The sequence below is a fragment of the Phaseolus vulgaris genome, chromosome 1, assembly GCF_051622355.1.
Source record: "Phaseolus vulgaris cultivar YP4 chromosome 1, ASM5162235v1, whole genome shotgun sequence".
Classification (NCBI taxonomy): domain Eukaryota; kingdom Viridiplantae; phylum Streptophyta; class Magnoliopsida; order Fabales; family Fabaceae; genus Phaseolus; species Phaseolus vulgaris.
The window spans coordinates 7,531,313-7,548,089 of record NC_143498.1 but is presented as its reverse complement, the minus strand read 5'-3'; the positions used below and the strand labels follow the sequence as shown (position 1 = coordinate 7,548,089).

The window sequence follows — 16,777 nt, the reverse complement described above, 5'->3', positions numbered from 1 at the left end:
GAGAATGATTCTAACAGTGTTCATCTTTGCCACTAGAGCAAATGTTTCCTCATAGTTAACATCATAAGTCTGAGTATATCTGTTGGAGATCCCACATCGACTAGAGATTAGGACATTTCATTCTATATAAGCCCATGAGCCGATTTTATGAGGTTGAGTTAGGCTAAAAGCGCACTTCTTAACATGGTATCAGAGCCATTTCGAGCCTATCCTAGCGAGTGTTTGTTGGGCTTATCAGGCCACCCGCTATCGGGCCGTTATCGGACCACCCTTAATATGTTATCCCACGCACGAGCTGTCATTCTCGGCCTGAGGGGGGTGTGTTGGAGATCCCACATCGACTACAGATTAGGACATTTCATTCTATATGTGAACAACACCATTTTCTGAAAGGAATTTAGACATGTCATGATTTACATATTCCCTCCTATCAGAATGCAAATGCTTAATTGACTTTCCAAATTGTGTTTTTATCAAATTGAAGAATTTGACGATAAGGTAAAAATTTCAATTTTTTTTTCATGTGGAAAATCCATGTAACACGGGTACAATCATCAAAATAAACTTAATCAAAAGGATGAACACTTTTTGTACTACTAAGAGGACTTGTGGATCGATGATGTTTTGCAAGTTGACATACATCACATTTAAATAACTAAAGTGACACTTTGGAAAAATAAGGAAGGGAACATAAACTTTAGGACAAAAAAAGAAGGATGTCCTAGAGGATGGTGGAGAAGCCAAATTTGAGAAGACTCAAAAGTAATGCAAGAATGAAGACAAGAGGTACCCGTTTGTGTATTGGTACTAAGTTGATCTCACTGTTTGCTTAACAGTTCCAATCGTCCTCTCGGTGGTAAGATTCTGAAAAACACAATGAGTGGGAAAGAAGGTTATAGAACAATTTAGGTCATGGGTAACTTTTTGAATGGAAATAAGATTATTAGAATGTTTTGGAACATAAAGGACATCTTTAAGGTTGAGGGATGGCAAAAGAGAAACATTACACTTTGAGTTATTGGGAGACGAGTTCCATTGACAACAATAATGTGGTTACCAGAAAGGGAAACATATGATGTAAAAAGAGGTGAATAAGGGGTTATATAGTCTGTTGCACCAGAGTCTAGAACCCAATAGTCCTTATATAAAGTTTCAGAAACATTAAAGAGGAATTGGAGTTTAGGGAATTACAGAAAAATAAATGTCTGGGACAACCTTTCCAATTTAGGAATAATAAGTGGTTAGTTACTCTTTAATCACTTGAACATTGTTAATGCTAAGTGGTTTCTTCACTTGTTCACTTGATTGTTTCTAAACTAAATACCTTTTTGTAATTTTTTTTACAATCTAAATATAATGTTTCGATTAAGGAGATGTTTAAATACTTCTCTAATTTTCACTGAGAACCTGTTCCAATGTTAAAGCTGAAGATTCCTGCTATCATTTTTGTTTCAGGCCACCATCGTTAGGCAAATGAAGGAGTCTGAGATGGCAATGCAATGGACATTGAGCTATCTGCTTACAAGTCGTTTGCGAGTGCTCCTGCAATCTGCTCCATCTAAACGCCTTCTTTTTGAATATTCTGCTACATCCCAAGATTGACTTGCATTACATCCCCCACCCCACCCAACCACATACAACTGTATCACTGTTAATAGTAGCAAACAGGAAATGTGTTTTGCAACTCTTTCCTTGTTAAAAGAAGCAGCTTAAACACATTTCACTCCAAATTTCCCTTACCTATTATGTTTAAAGGGGAAGGGGATTTTTGGGTTGCTTTTTGAATGTGAAAAAGGTAGTATAGATGCATATTTTTTGCTCAAATTGAGCCTGTTAATATGTAGATGCTTAATTCATGAACATTTCAGCCAGTAGTTTTGTACATAAATTCAACTTTAATGAAAGAAATTATAGCATGATTGTTTATGACACATGAAGCTGAAAAGCATGCAGGGATAAAAGCAGTGCTTTATTTTCTGTATCAGAATCTTCAAACTAACTTGCATCCTTAATTGTCCAAGTAATTTCACAATGACTTGTTTAAGAGATTATGTAAGCAGTGTGAGTCTGTCTTAGTTTTAATGGTAGGCTCTAGAAAATGTACTATGTTACTAATTGGAGAATAATATTTTAAGATTTTATGAAACAATTTTTAACTAGAAGTGTGCTTAGCATAAGACTTTCAATAGACTGCTTCTTGCACCTCCATGTCAATTCTATAAATTTTTGTATTTCAAAAAATTTCTTTAATATCTAGATTACACAATCCATAACTTTTAAAAAAAAAAATTGTAATTAGCTTCTGAAGTCTTTTGTGATTAGCTTCTGAATTACATAATTTGAAAGTTTTTTTTTTCAAATGTGTGATTAACTTCTAAATTACATAATTTGAAAGTCTTTTCTGAATATGAAATTAACTTATGGATTATGTAATCTAGAAGTCTTTTTTCAAATGTGTTATTAGCTTATGGATTACATAAGAAAATTTTGTTTGAATATGAGATTAGCTTCTAGATTATCTAATCCAGAATATATTTGGATTATATAATTCGTAGATTTATCTCAAATCCAAAAAAGAATTTTTGGATTTTATAAAATATATAAATTTTTTGAATAAGTTTTCTGAAACAAGATTTACAGAACATATATAATATCTTCTGAAATAAATTTTCTAAACTAATTTTTTCAGGTGAGAAAGGGTATTAGAGTCTTTTCACTTAGTAGTGGGGATGTAGTTAGTAATGATGGTGCGGAAACCAAAATCCTAAAAGTTAAGCAAGGCCTTCACTACTTCAATATTATTATTCTACATCAACATAAAGATGTTATCTCTAAAATTTAATCTCTGTTAATTTCATTATAGCATCTTTTATGGAAAGTTAATGAGTCAGAAATAGGTTTTCAATATGTTGTTTTGTAGGGGAAAATATAATTAAAGTGGAATAAAATTGGTAACTTGTAAGAAAGACGAATAGGACAAATGTGCCAAATATAAGATTTTAACTTAAACGGAGAGATTTGCTTTTGAAATTTCATTTTTAATATATTCAATTTATCCTTCTCTTATTAATTAAAAAAATTAGCCTTCACTTATAGGTGAAAAAAACTCAATTTTTCCTTTAATTCATTTTTCCATTAATTTATCCTTTTTTCTATAAATATTACCCCTAATTTATATTTTGACAAATTTTACTCTTGATTTTTTGAAATAAAATGAAAATTTTATTTATTTTATTATATTTTTATTCAATTTCAAACAATGTCGTATTTAAACCAAGAAGTGCCAAGGAAAAATATAATATTAAGAAAAATAAAAAAGGTAAGATAGTAGGCATTAGAAAGACATATAGATTTTTTTTATATTGATAACGTTTTGTTAGTCGATGGTGAGAAATATAAGCTATTGAGTCTAAATCAATTGTGTGTGGTGAATACTATAATTCGTTTAGAAAAAACGAATGTATAGTAAAAACTAATCTAGTATTATTATTTATTTTTTTTTAAAAGGCATATTGAATAAAATAAATTTGAGTCTCAAAACATAAGGTCTCTTTTAACAAGAAAAATATTGGGTTTGGCATAGGAAGTGTGACTATACAAGTTTGAGATTTGTAAAGAATTTTAATGTGGAGTTAGAGTTTCACATTAGGTGGAGATGAGCAAAATGAACAATGTATAAAGAGAAAGATCTACAAACTCATTTTCTTGTGATTTTGGATTAGAAGTGATGTGAAGTCTCTTATAGGGATTGACTCATGATTAATTGATCAAAATCTCCATTATTACGTATGTTTCGAGTTTGTTCACTTAAAAAACCTAACATTTGATGTTGTTTGTTGGGACAAAGAAAAAGAGTAAAAAAAGAGAAAGGTCTGAAGACATGGCCACACATTGAGAAGTTTTCTAATAAGAATAACTTTAGATTTTGGAAGATGAAGATGGAAGCTATCTTAGCAAGGATGTGTTTATGTGATAAAAGGTTAGGTGAACATGTCAATACATTTGTTTAAGAAAGAGAAAACTAAAATGATCAATAAATGATACTATTACTTTTATCGGGTGTGAATTTATATCTTAAAAAGTAAAATTAAAATTTTTCAACTACTTAAGGAGTGATGCTCCATGATCAATAATGAGCAGATAACCAAATTTAAAGTGCTTAGAGTGCTCAAAGAGGCTTTGATGATGTTCTGTGTTGTAGTGTGTGTCTAGTTAGGTAAATTTTGTATTGATAATTGCTTCCAGTTATTATCCAAGTTAATTTTTTTTGAAATCTTCTTTAAATGTTTTTTTTTTCAAATATGTGTTAATTTTAATTAGTTGATTCATATCTTAATCAGTTGAGATAGCTTTTGTTTAAGTCTGATGACTACAACAAGTATTTTAACAGATTGATTTATCGCATCAACCGGTTGAAAACACTTAAAGGTTTTTAAAATATTTAAAAATTATTTCTTTTCTTTTTGTCTTTTCTATTAAGTAAAAACAATTAACTATTTTGATAAATGAACTGGTTTTTTATGTGGTGATTTTAACAGAAAATGAGAATAATCAGTTAGTTTCAAAAATCAATTAAATGATTTTAAAAAAATATTGTTATTATTTTCAAACTTTTTTAATCGATTTAAAACTGTTTTAATTAAATAATCAAACTGTTTATAACAACACTCTTTCAAAAGTCTATATAAAAATGTATTTCTGATCATATAATAACAACATTGAATAACACTTTTCAAGAGGGAAAATCAAACTGTTTTAGAATCATTTCAATCTTGGATCATTGTTGCGGTGTGAAGTAGGATATGGGTTATCTTTTCTATTGTTCTTCATTTGTGTAAAATCCATGTGTATTCTAAATTCATTCTTTAATATTGTACTATGTAGCATTTCTAAAATATGTGTTTTGTTAAGAGTATTGTGTGTTCTTAAAGGGTTCAAGATTAACACTTTTGGTTGTTTTTGTAATCTAGTTTGACTGCACTATTCTCAGTGGTGTGCTGAGGAATGGATGTAGCTTTTGGTTAAGCGTGAATCAGTATGATTCTTTTGTGAAATTTCTCTCTTTCCTACTTTGATATTATTATTATTATATATTGTGTTTTAGTGTTTTGCACATAAAACAATCAATTGATTTCTAAAATCAACAGGTTTAATTATTGGTTATATAACTATTAATCTTTTTATAACCATTTGAACAAATTAATCAATTGGTTGGTTTCATTGAAGTTTTCAATCTAACACCAATATTTGCGAAAATATTACAAAAATCATTCACCCCCTCTAGTTTTAAGCCACATATTCTAATAGAATACATTCTACAACAAGTTCTACAATCAACTTTGTTATCAGAAAGTTATAGGGATTCACAAGTTCTAAAGTCCTATCTGTTTTTGAGCATTTATCCTTTGGATTGTATGATAAACCTTAGTAAATTTTTCACTTTGCGAAGTTATACCCTTGTGCTATTAATTTGTGCTCTTTGTGAGTTTTTAGTCTCAATGGGAGATTGAGAAGGATAACCTAAAGAGGTTTGTGTACTCTTGTAATAGAGAGAGAGGTTTGTGCACTCATTGTAACCTATTAAGGTTTTGTACTCGTTGTAATATAGAGAGAGGTTTGTGCACTCGTTGTAACCTATAAAGGTTTGTGTACTCAGGATAACTTGAAGAGGTTGGTGCACTCTGTGTAATCGAGTTTCTTTATTAGTGAAACATCTTGAGCAATCTGCTTAAGGGAGACTAGATGTAGCTCAAGTTTTGGGTGAAGTAGTATAAATTTTTTGTGTTGTTTTCTTTACTCTTACTAGGCGGTCTTGTTTACTTGACTAAACAATCTATTAGAAGGCATGTTGTTTTTTTGCTGCAAATAGAGTCTTAAGGCTCCATTTAACCCCCCCTCCTAGTGGGGCAATTATTCAGGGGAAAATTGTTGCATGTTACACTATTTTCCTATGGCATAGGCCAGAAATGCTGAGTCACAATCAAAGAGTTTGATTCCTAGTGATACGATTATTGAGGGAGAGATTATTGTAAGTGGCATCAATAGTCCCGTGGTGAAGGCCAAGTGGGCTAAGTCACAATCGAATCGTGACACTTGGTCTTGAACGCTCTTAAGTTGAATGATTTGCACCCTGATTATGAGCTTTTGGCCTAATGATAAGCGTTTTATCTAACAGTTGGTATCAGAGCTAGGTTTCATGGGACATATGGTTATTTCCATTAATAATGATGTTAGTATAGAATAAGATGATATAGTTTTTGCATTCTTGAGAAATCTGCTAAAAAGTAAATAAGAATGGAAGTTGAGAAGATTATGGATCAGCACATGGAAACTTATATAGACAAACCTGATGAATAACGTTTAGTGTCTCTCCTAGAAGATGAAGCCCCTAAACCTCATTCTTTTGGCAGGATGGTTCAACAAACACCAATTGCTTTACTCAATAAAGTCCAACAGTTGGTACAAAGTTATATAAGAGAAGAAAAGGAAGCAACAACTAAATGTTTGAGGTAAATGGAGGATAGACAAAACTAGCGCCTAGAGAAAATGAGAAAATTGTTGCATCTTTTGTTACTCATATCCAAACCTCCTTTGCAAAATTGCTAAAGCAGTTGAGGAATCCCTTGAAATCAACACAACCACCTCAATAACCCCATCTACTTCCTCTTGCTCAACCTTGAAGTTTTCTGTTAATCCTTTTTGTTGCTGACAAAAAAAAGGAGAAAATATGTTTATAAAGTTTCTAGTTGTTTTCTTATTATGTTTTTTGAACAATCCTTTACTTTTTTTTTATATTGCTTTGACTGTTTAGATTATCGTTTCCTTGTCTTTGTGTTATCATTGCTCATTACTATGTATTTGTTATTTGTTGTACACGAAAACATGATCATCCTATGCAATGAGTTTTTATGCATTACTAAAGTGTTTAATTTTCTAAGTGTTTTTCTAAAACTTTATAGTTTTTGTCATATTCAAAAAGGAGATATTTTTAAGACCTAGATTGTTTATACCCATTAGACAGTCTATCAGTAGACTATGTAAGTGTTTAAGTTACGATAATAAATACTATAGTAAAGACCATCATGATCTTATAAACTAATTTTATAAGAATAAGTTAGACTTAAACTTTATTTTAAGATATCAATGTTTTCTTTTAGTTTGTTAAATAAATTTTAACATTTTTAAAGTTAAAATTGAATTTACTACCTCATACTAGAATTTAGTGCCAAGAACACCCTTATAAGTTGATCAATAGACAGAGTGTCTCACTTCTAAGAATCTTAACTACACAAAAACGTTGATTGAAGTAACAAAACAAAATTAATTGATTTCTGACTTACCAGAAAAGAGTATATAAATTAATAAAAATATTACTAATCATAATAATTAGGTAAATAAAATTATGAGTGTCTATAAATATATATATATATATATATATATTCATAAAATTTATTGTTGCGCATAGGATTATATAAACAAGCACCAAAACAAAACTTCAAATATATGTAAAAAACAGGCATCACTTCAAAAAGATTCTAACCTTAATGCTAAATAAAATAAATTCACGTCTATAGACATGATATTCGATTTTTTTTAACTCCTAGTTTATCTTTTGTTATGTAACTGATTTTTTTTTTAAATATGTGCAGATTCATTTCCTAAATTTTGTGATAAAATGGTTGTACTTCTTTAATTACTAACAATAATATGATAAAATAAAAAGTTTTATCTATGCTGAGGTTTTATTGAAAAATTAAAGACCTTAACTACAATAATTATAAAGTTAAAAAAGTAAAAGTAAATATTTCATTTTTTGGAAAGAAACAAATCCAAACATTATCTTGCTTTCATGCCAATTGAATATAGTATTTAATTATAGAAAAAGAATATATGTATATAATCATAAGAATTTTATGTCAATATTCAAGATGAATCTTTTGTGTTGGTGGAATAAAAAAAAATTAATATTATTTTTTAATACACAACTTAATTAAATAAAATTTAATTTAATTTACAACAATACTAAGCTTATTTCATGAGAGTGATTTGTGTTTTGGACATATCAAAGAAGGGATTGAAATTTAGTTTGTACTAAAATAAAATCTTTATTCAATCTACAATTTTTTCCAAGACAATCTTAAAAAGAATTCTATAATACAAATAGAATCTACTTTAGGGTAATTTGTTTCACGTCTCAGTACCACAAAATTTATTAGAAAAAATATAAAAGAAATTTTTTTTATTAATTTTTAATTAAATTTTTTTAATAATTGTGTTTTTTTATTAATTTTTAGTTTATGTTTGAATGAAAAAAACGATAAATTTACAAGAAGATTTGATTTTGATTAATATTTGAATATTTTATTTTCATAAGTCATTTCATTGAGTGGAAAGTGAGAAGTCTTTGTCAAGAACTTCTTTTGATACGAAAAAACCAAACAAAGTTGGTGTGATATATCAATAGTAATTTTCATTCATGTGTTGTTGTGATGCTCATCAAGATTTTTTTTTTTTCATATTTTATGTTCATGACATAAAGTGTATGATTTGGATTCCTACTATGATAAATTTGTAAAGAATAATTTAAAGAGAATCAACAAAGATTTAATTCAATTATACTCCCTAATAATTATCAGAAGGTAATTTTAAAAACAAATATTTTCTGTTTTATAATTTTAATACTTTAAATTTATATTCTAATGTGTCATTATTAAATATATGATTGTTTATATTGCTATTAAATAATAAATGACAAGTTAAGAATGATGTGATTAATATTTAATTATTTTATTTTATCATGTTTTTTAATTCTTATTTGTGTTTGTTTTCATTAAAACGTGAAAATTTTCATATAGTATTGAGGTCTATTTCAATATGTTAAGAAAAATAATAAATTTATTTTTAAATATTTTATATCAATTATTTCTTTATAATATTTAATTATTTTATTATATTATGTTTTTTTAATTATTATTATCATTATTTCTTTATGAATTGAATGTTTGATTTTGTTAAAAGTGGAAAAGTTTTTAGGGACGGGTTGCCCCGTCCCACGCAAGAAATGTAAACTCATTTAATTAACATGTCCCGCATAAGAGCTAGTCGGCGGACCTGTGGATCAGTCCGTATAAGAAAATATATAATTTTAAAATTAAAATTTTATTAATTATAAAAAATATCTATTTCTTCGATTGAAAAATTAAAATTTTATTCATGTTTCAATTCTCCATTAAGATAAAAATATGAATTAAAGTATGAGAGTTATTAGGAGGCTTATTAAAAATAATTAAAATTTGTTTTGCATTTATTTTTTCTCATAAATGTATAAGATTATCTTATCAAAGTTTTGCTACACAATGTTTTAATAAAGATGACTAATTTTTTTTAAAGAGTATCTTATTGAAATTTCTTCTTTATATTATTTTTTTATTAACAAATTTTAAATATAAAACATTCATTTTGTTAGTACGTTAAATTCAATTTTTTTAAAATTAAATAAAATAATAAAATTCACATAGGGTATGACTTGTTTTTGCAAAAAAAAAAAAAAAATTTATTTTATTTCTGCAAGCTAGTGGACCAACTCGTCCCGCCCTGCTGTTGGCCCGTGCGGGTTGCAGGTTATGCAGGGTGGGCTTAAGCGAGTCAACTGCTATATTAGTGAGTTTGTCCTACACTTTTTGGTAGTGGGTTGTAGGCTGACCCTCATGACCCGTTCCGCATTGTCATCCCTAGATAATTTTGTTGAGTTACCAAAATGTTATATTTATTCACTCTCTCCCAATTATTTATTGAGGTATGTCACAAAATTTGGATTTTAAAAAATGGTAAATTCATTTTTAAATATTTTTACATCAATTACTCTGTTATAATATTTAATTATTTTATTTTATTGTTGTTTTTAATTATTATTATTAATATTGTTATTATTATTATTACTCTATAATAAATTATGTGATTGATTTTATTGTAAACTAAAAAGTTTAATGCAGTGTTAAATCATAATTAACAAAGTTACCAATGTGAAACTTGTTCACCATGTTTTAATTATTGTAATGTGTTTCAATATTTGAATTTAAATAACAATAAATTTATTTTTAAATATTTTTATTAATTACACTTTTTTTACAATGTTTAATTGTTTTATTTTTCATATTTTTTAATTATTATTATCATTATTCTTAATATTAATAATATTATTATTTATTTACGAATTTTTTACTTGATTTTATTAGAAACTAAAAATTTTCTGCAATATAAAATAATAATTTATTAAATTACAAAAAAGTCAAATTTGTTTATTCTCTTTCAATTATAAAGGTCTGTTTAAAAAATTAAATTTAAAAAATAATGTTTTTAAAAATGTTTTGCATCAATTATTCATTTACAATATTTAAATTATTTTAGTGTATAATATTTTTAAAATTATTATTATTTTGCATCAAATAAATGATAATTTGTTGAGTTTAGGGTATAATGTTCCAATTTTAGAATTTTAAAAAAATAGTAAATTAATATTTATATATTTTTTCTACGATTATCCTTTTAAAGTATTTATTTTTTTTCTTGTATATTTTTTTAATTATTATTTTTAATATTATTCATTTATGAAGTATATGTGTTCGGTTTTATTAAAAACTGAAAAGTTTCATAAAGTGTTAAATGATAATGTACTCGATTACCATTTCATAAAGTGTTTTATTGTATATTATTTTTTAATTATTATTATTATTTATTTTTGAATTAAGTGTTTGGTTTTATTGAAAACATAAAAGTTTTATCAAGTGTTTAATAATTTGATGAATTACAAAAAAACTAATTATATTCACTCTCGATGAACGTTGAAATATGTTACCATATCTGAATTTAAAAAACAATAATTTATTTTTAAATATTTTGCATTGATTACTTTTTTTACAGTATTTAATGATTTTAATGTAAAAAAAAATTTATAGTATTAAATGATAATATGTTGATTTACAAAATTATCGTATTCATTCACTTAATTTCAATAAATTTGTTATTAAATATTTTGCATCAATTACTTATTTATTGTATTTAATTATTTTATTGTAATATGATTTTATTTAATTATTTATATTATTACTGGTTTACAAAATGAATGTTTTTTTTATATAAAATTTTTTTCATGTTAGACATCATTATGCAACTTGAAATCTCAGTTAAGCTGACACCTAAAGTAACAACAATCATTTGTCATCACATGAAAAAAATATTATTAAAAATAAAGTAAACACAAAAATATGGGGGGATTAGGTCATAACCCATATGTTAACAAAAACGATACATAGATAAATTATATCTATTCATAAAGAATTCTAAGAACAAACTAGATGGAAACCTATTATACCAATGAAATTATTCTCTATGAATAAATCTTAAAGTAACAAACTTATCAGCACACGCATTCCTTTCACGAAAAATATGAGTAACCCAAAACCTGATATTCCCACAATAATTAAGACAAGTATTCCATCGATTCCGAAGCATCCAAGGAACATTTTTCCTAGCAATAAACACAACACAAATCAAAGCATAATCATATTCCAACCAGACATTAGTAAGCCCCATATTTTGAGCTTCTCCATAGCATGTATAACCCCATAAAACTCAACAACTAGAACAATTTGAACTTCAAGGAAAGTAGAGAAAGCTCCAATAAATTCTCTCATACTCCCACAGAAAATACCTCCACAAGTAGCAAGATCAGTATATCCCTTAGCAGCCCCATCAGTGTTAATTTTAACCCAGCCTGGTGAAGGAAACTCCCATCTCACAAGAAGAGGACGAAGAACTTTACTAGTACGAGTATTAATACTAAAAAACTTGATCACGTGAAAATCCAACATATCATTTTTCATAGAAGCTTTAGAAGAGTTACCCACCAGACAAGTTAAATCTTTTATAACCAAAATAATCCGAGAAACCTCAATCTTATCCTGAAAACAAGAAAAATTCCTCATATGCCATATCATCCAAATAGAAAAAATTATCACAACAAGCTTAATGAATTTAACCAAAGGACTACCATCACTCTTAATAAAAGAAAGAAGATAATCCATATTAGAGAAATGAGAAATAGGAAAAATCTCCCAAACCCAATTCCAAATACCCAAAGCATTAGAGCATTCAAAAACTAAATGTGGAATAGATTCCTTGTGCTTTTCACAAAGTGTACACATAGAACAAATATGCAAACCTTTATTCTGAATATGCTTATCTGTAGGAAGCCGCCCATAAAAAACTTTCCAAAATACAAGAGATTTGAAAGGCGAAATAAATGAAGACCAAATTAATTTACCCCAACCAAAAAGAAACTACTAGTTCCAAGAAGAAAGTCCTGGCCAATTTAAGAGTGAAACGACCAGACTCATCTTCTTCCCTGACCATGATATGACTAAAAAGATGAGGCATCTGCTGCAAAGACAATGAAATATTTCAATCACAACCTGTCCAAAATTGAGAAACTGTATCTGAAATGCTAGAACCATCAGATATCCCTACAATATATGTTAAAGAAGTAGTAGAACACCATTTATCATTCCAGAAATTAATAAGAGAACATGTACCAACAGTCTAAGAAGTATAATCAAGTATAGTAGAATAAAACTGTTTAATTGCAGGCCAAAGAGTTAAGGATCTATAAATCATTCTAAGCTTGCATTTTTTTTTTAAGAACCCTAGCTTTCAAGAGCAAAGACCAAGGCCTATTGCTATAAGCAAAGTTCCAAGCAAGCTTAAGAAGATAAACATTATTTTCATGGTGAAGGTTAATAATCTTCAAACCGCCATTCTCAAAAGGAGAACAAAGCGTGGCCCAATTAATAGTAGTTATGCCTTTTTTCAGATATCTTCAGTCCAAATAAAATATCTACACCACTGCTCAACTTGCTTAAGAAGAGAAATAGGTCATTTATACAAATTAAAACTATAAGGTAGAAGTCCCGTAATTACCGTATTGACCAACTGAATTCAACCCATCATGCTAAGAGATTTACCTTTCCAAGAGGCTAGCTTCAGTTTGACTTTATCAGCCAAAGGTTGAAGAAATTGACCCTTTGGAGCACCCAACAAATATAGGCACTCCTAAATAAGTGAAAGTCAAACAACCATGACTACAAGAAAGAATAAGCTGAATTTTGGTGACAAATCTTGTATAATTATCCATGGTGAAAAAACTACTCTTAGAATTATTAACATATTGACCCGAAAAATCACCATATGTTTTAAGAAAAATACTCAAATTCCTAAGAGACTTATTCCGCCCTACAGAAAACAATGTCATCCATATATAGAATATGAGAGGGAGTGAGAAAACCTGACGGGTTAGCCATATGAAGAATCTTCTTATCATTCATAAGCTTAGAGAAACATCTACTAAGAACTTCCTCAACAAGACAACAAAGTAGAGAAGGCAAAGGATCACCTTCTCTGACACCTCTACTAGGAAAAAATCCCACCAAATTCCCATTTAGTCTGATTGAAAGCATAGCTGAACGAAGAATAGTACTAATCCAACAGACAAACGAGGGGTAAAAACCAAAGCGTGACAAAACTAATAGTAAAAACTTTCAACTCAGAGTGTCAAACACTTTATGAATATAAACTTTGTAAGCCACATTACCTGCCCAGACCTTTTTAAAAAACATGTTAATAGCTTCAGAAGCAATACCAATACAATCCTGAATATGTCTGCCCTGCACAAACCCATACTGATTAGGAGAAATTATTCTGGCAGCCACAAGAGTAAGCCGATCTGCCAGAATCTTGGAAATAATCTTAAATTTAAAATTAGCAACAACAATTGGCCTGTAATCTTTAATAGAATCAGCACCCTAGATCTTAAGAATAAGAGATACCACATTACTGTTTATTTTAGGGAGAACCCAATTTTGTTTAAAAAATTGTTGGACAACATTGCAAACATCTGTCCCAATAATGTTCCAATAAAAGTGATAGAAACCATCACCAAAACCATGAGGACCAGGAACACTATTACCATTAAGGTTAAAAACAACATTATTGATTTCCAAAAAATCAGTACATTTAATCAACATCATATTCTCCTAAGAGGACTCAGGAATATAAGTACCAATAAAATCTTTCATATTTCTTGTATCCTGCACATGAGAAATAGACACAACATAAAGAGTTTTATAAGAGTCTAAAATATGTTCCTCAATGAGTTTAGGATCCTCAATAACCACATTATCAATCCGTAGACGATGAATCCCACTAGAATTATTTCACCTTTTGACCACAACATGAAAAAAAAATAAAATAATATTTCTATCTCCATCTTCAAACCAAAGCATCTTAGCACCTTTTTTCAAAAAAAAATATTGATAGTGAAGAGCATGATCAAGTTCCTCTTTAACAATCTTTTCTTTACAAATAAGTCCATCAATATCATACATACTAGCAGTCTCTAAATTTTGTTGAATACCAAGGAGGAGACCCTATTTAAGAAGAACTGCATTGTGAACATTCCAGTTTTTGAGCTTAATTTTCAATGTTTGATTTAGTTAGAAATCGAAAATTTTATTAGAGTATTAAATGATAATCTGTTGAGTTACCAAAATGTGATATTTATTCACTCCTTATATATTTGAATTTTAAAACATAATAAAAATAAATAAATATTTTTACATCAATTACTCTTTTACATTATTTAATTATTTTATGGTATTATATTTTTTAGTTATTATTATTATTGTTGAGATTATTATTATTATTATTATTAACGAATTATGTGTTTGATTTTATTGAAAACTGATAAGTTTCATGTAGTGTTAAATGTTATTTGACTTCAATAATTCCTTTACAATATTTAATTTTGTTATTGTATAGTGATTTTTATAATAATTATTATTATTATTACTCATTTATGAAGTATGTGTGATTAGTTTTATTAGAAACTGAAAAGTTTATTAGAGTATTAAATAATAATTTGTTGAGTTACCAAAATGTCATATATATTTATTTTTTTAAATTATTGAAGTATGTTTCAATATTTGAATTTTAAAAAATAATTAATTTCATTTTAAATATTTTTGCATCAATTACCATTTTAAAGTATTTAGTTTTTTTATTCTATCATATCTTTGTAATTATTATTACTCACTTACTTGCGAATTATGTGTTTGAATTTATTGAAAACTAAAGAATTTTATGCAGTGTTGAATGATAATTTACTAACTTAACATAAATTCATATTTGTTCACTCTATTTCAATAGTTGGATCTATTTCAATATTTGAATTTGAAAAACCTTATATTTGTTTTGAAATATTTTGCATCAATTACCTTTTAAAGTATTGAATTGTCTTATTGCATAGTATAGTGTTGAATAATAATTTAACGAGTTACCAAAATATCAAATTTGTTCATTTTCTTTTAAGCGTTAAAATTTGTTCAAATATTTGAATTTTAAAAACAAAAATATATTTTTAAATATTTTTACTTCAATTACAATTGTACAATATTTAATTGTTTTATTGTATATTTTTTAATTATTATTATTATTACTACTACTCTTCAACGAATTATATATTTGATTTTATTAAAAACTGAAATATTATATTACATGTAGTGTTAAAAGATAATTTACCGAGTTACAAACAAGTTGTCCTAAAAATCAAATTGAGCATTATGATATTAAGAAGAAACATATTAAATAATAAACAATCATTTTCTAAAAAACAAAATTATGATTGACTTTTTTTTATAATTATTATTTCAAAATTATATAATAATAAATTTTTATTTATGTTATACATATTATTTTTTATTATTTAAATATTTTTTGAAATTTAAATTTATATAATAAATATATTATATTTTAAAATTAAATCCATGCATTTCACGAGTACATGAGTTTGATTGAGACATGAGTTTATTGAAATGATGAATTTCATATATTTTTTGGTATCTAATCTATATAGGTATGGTAATAGTTTGACTAATTATGGTATTAAAGATGATGATTTTATTTGGTGAGAGGGAATTTTCTAATATATTTTTTACAATTATTATATTAAACTTTCACATTTTAGAAATTTTGAATGGGTTTAGTTGAGTCCCATCGCTTTTGTATTTATTTATTTATATATATATATATATATATATTATAATTTTGTTCATATACAACTATAACTATGTATCAATCATAATATATCATTAACTATATTAAAAAGATTTGTGTGCATTCTCATTATCATGTATATTTATATTATTAGAAAACTATAAATTTATATTAGCAGTATAAATATATAAATAATCATTGTTTATTTATTTTTTAATATTAAATATAATTATATAAATAATAAAAATATTAATTATTCAAATTTTAATATTAAATATAAATATATATAAATAATAAAAATATTAATTATTCTTAATTTTAATATTAAACATAAATATATATAAATATAGATACACAAACATAAATATTGTATTCCCGCTGGTATTATTTTAAAACAAATATCATAAAAGAAATCTTTATGATAATTATATATATTTCTTAAATATTCAATTCAACATAATTAATAAACCATACCAACAAATAATTTAACTCAATTTTATCTCATTTATTACTAATTTTTAATCAAAATAGAATCAGATTTTAGTGATTAAATATTAATTCAAATAAACAAAGCTATAAAAAAAAAGACAGAAAAACATGTCAGCGTTTTCTTTTCTTAATATATTTACAATAAATTATTTTTTTATATTTTATAGTTATTATATAAATATAG

At 26.7% G+C, this 16,777-nt stretch overlaps 1 protein-coding gene across 5 annotated transcripts in view; it reads left to right on the top strand.

Moving 5' to 3' along the window:
* The window catches only part of LOC137813368 (protein TIC236, chloroplastic), a 52,895-nt gene extending 50,934 nt beyond the window's left edge, over window positions 1-1,961 (top strand). For all 5 annotated transcript variants that reach the window (XR_016519121.1, XR_011081421.2, XR_011081420.2 and 2 more), the window contains exon 23: window positions 1,456-1,961. Coding sequence is in view for 2 of the 5 variants with exons in the window: in XM_068615562.2 (XP_068471663.2) it covers window positions 1,456-1,602 (147 nt within the window). In the remaining 3 variants the exon portion in view is untranslated. The remainder of the gene's footprint in view (window positions 1-1,455) is intronic.
* Window positions 1,962-16,777: the final 14,816 nt, after the last annotated feature.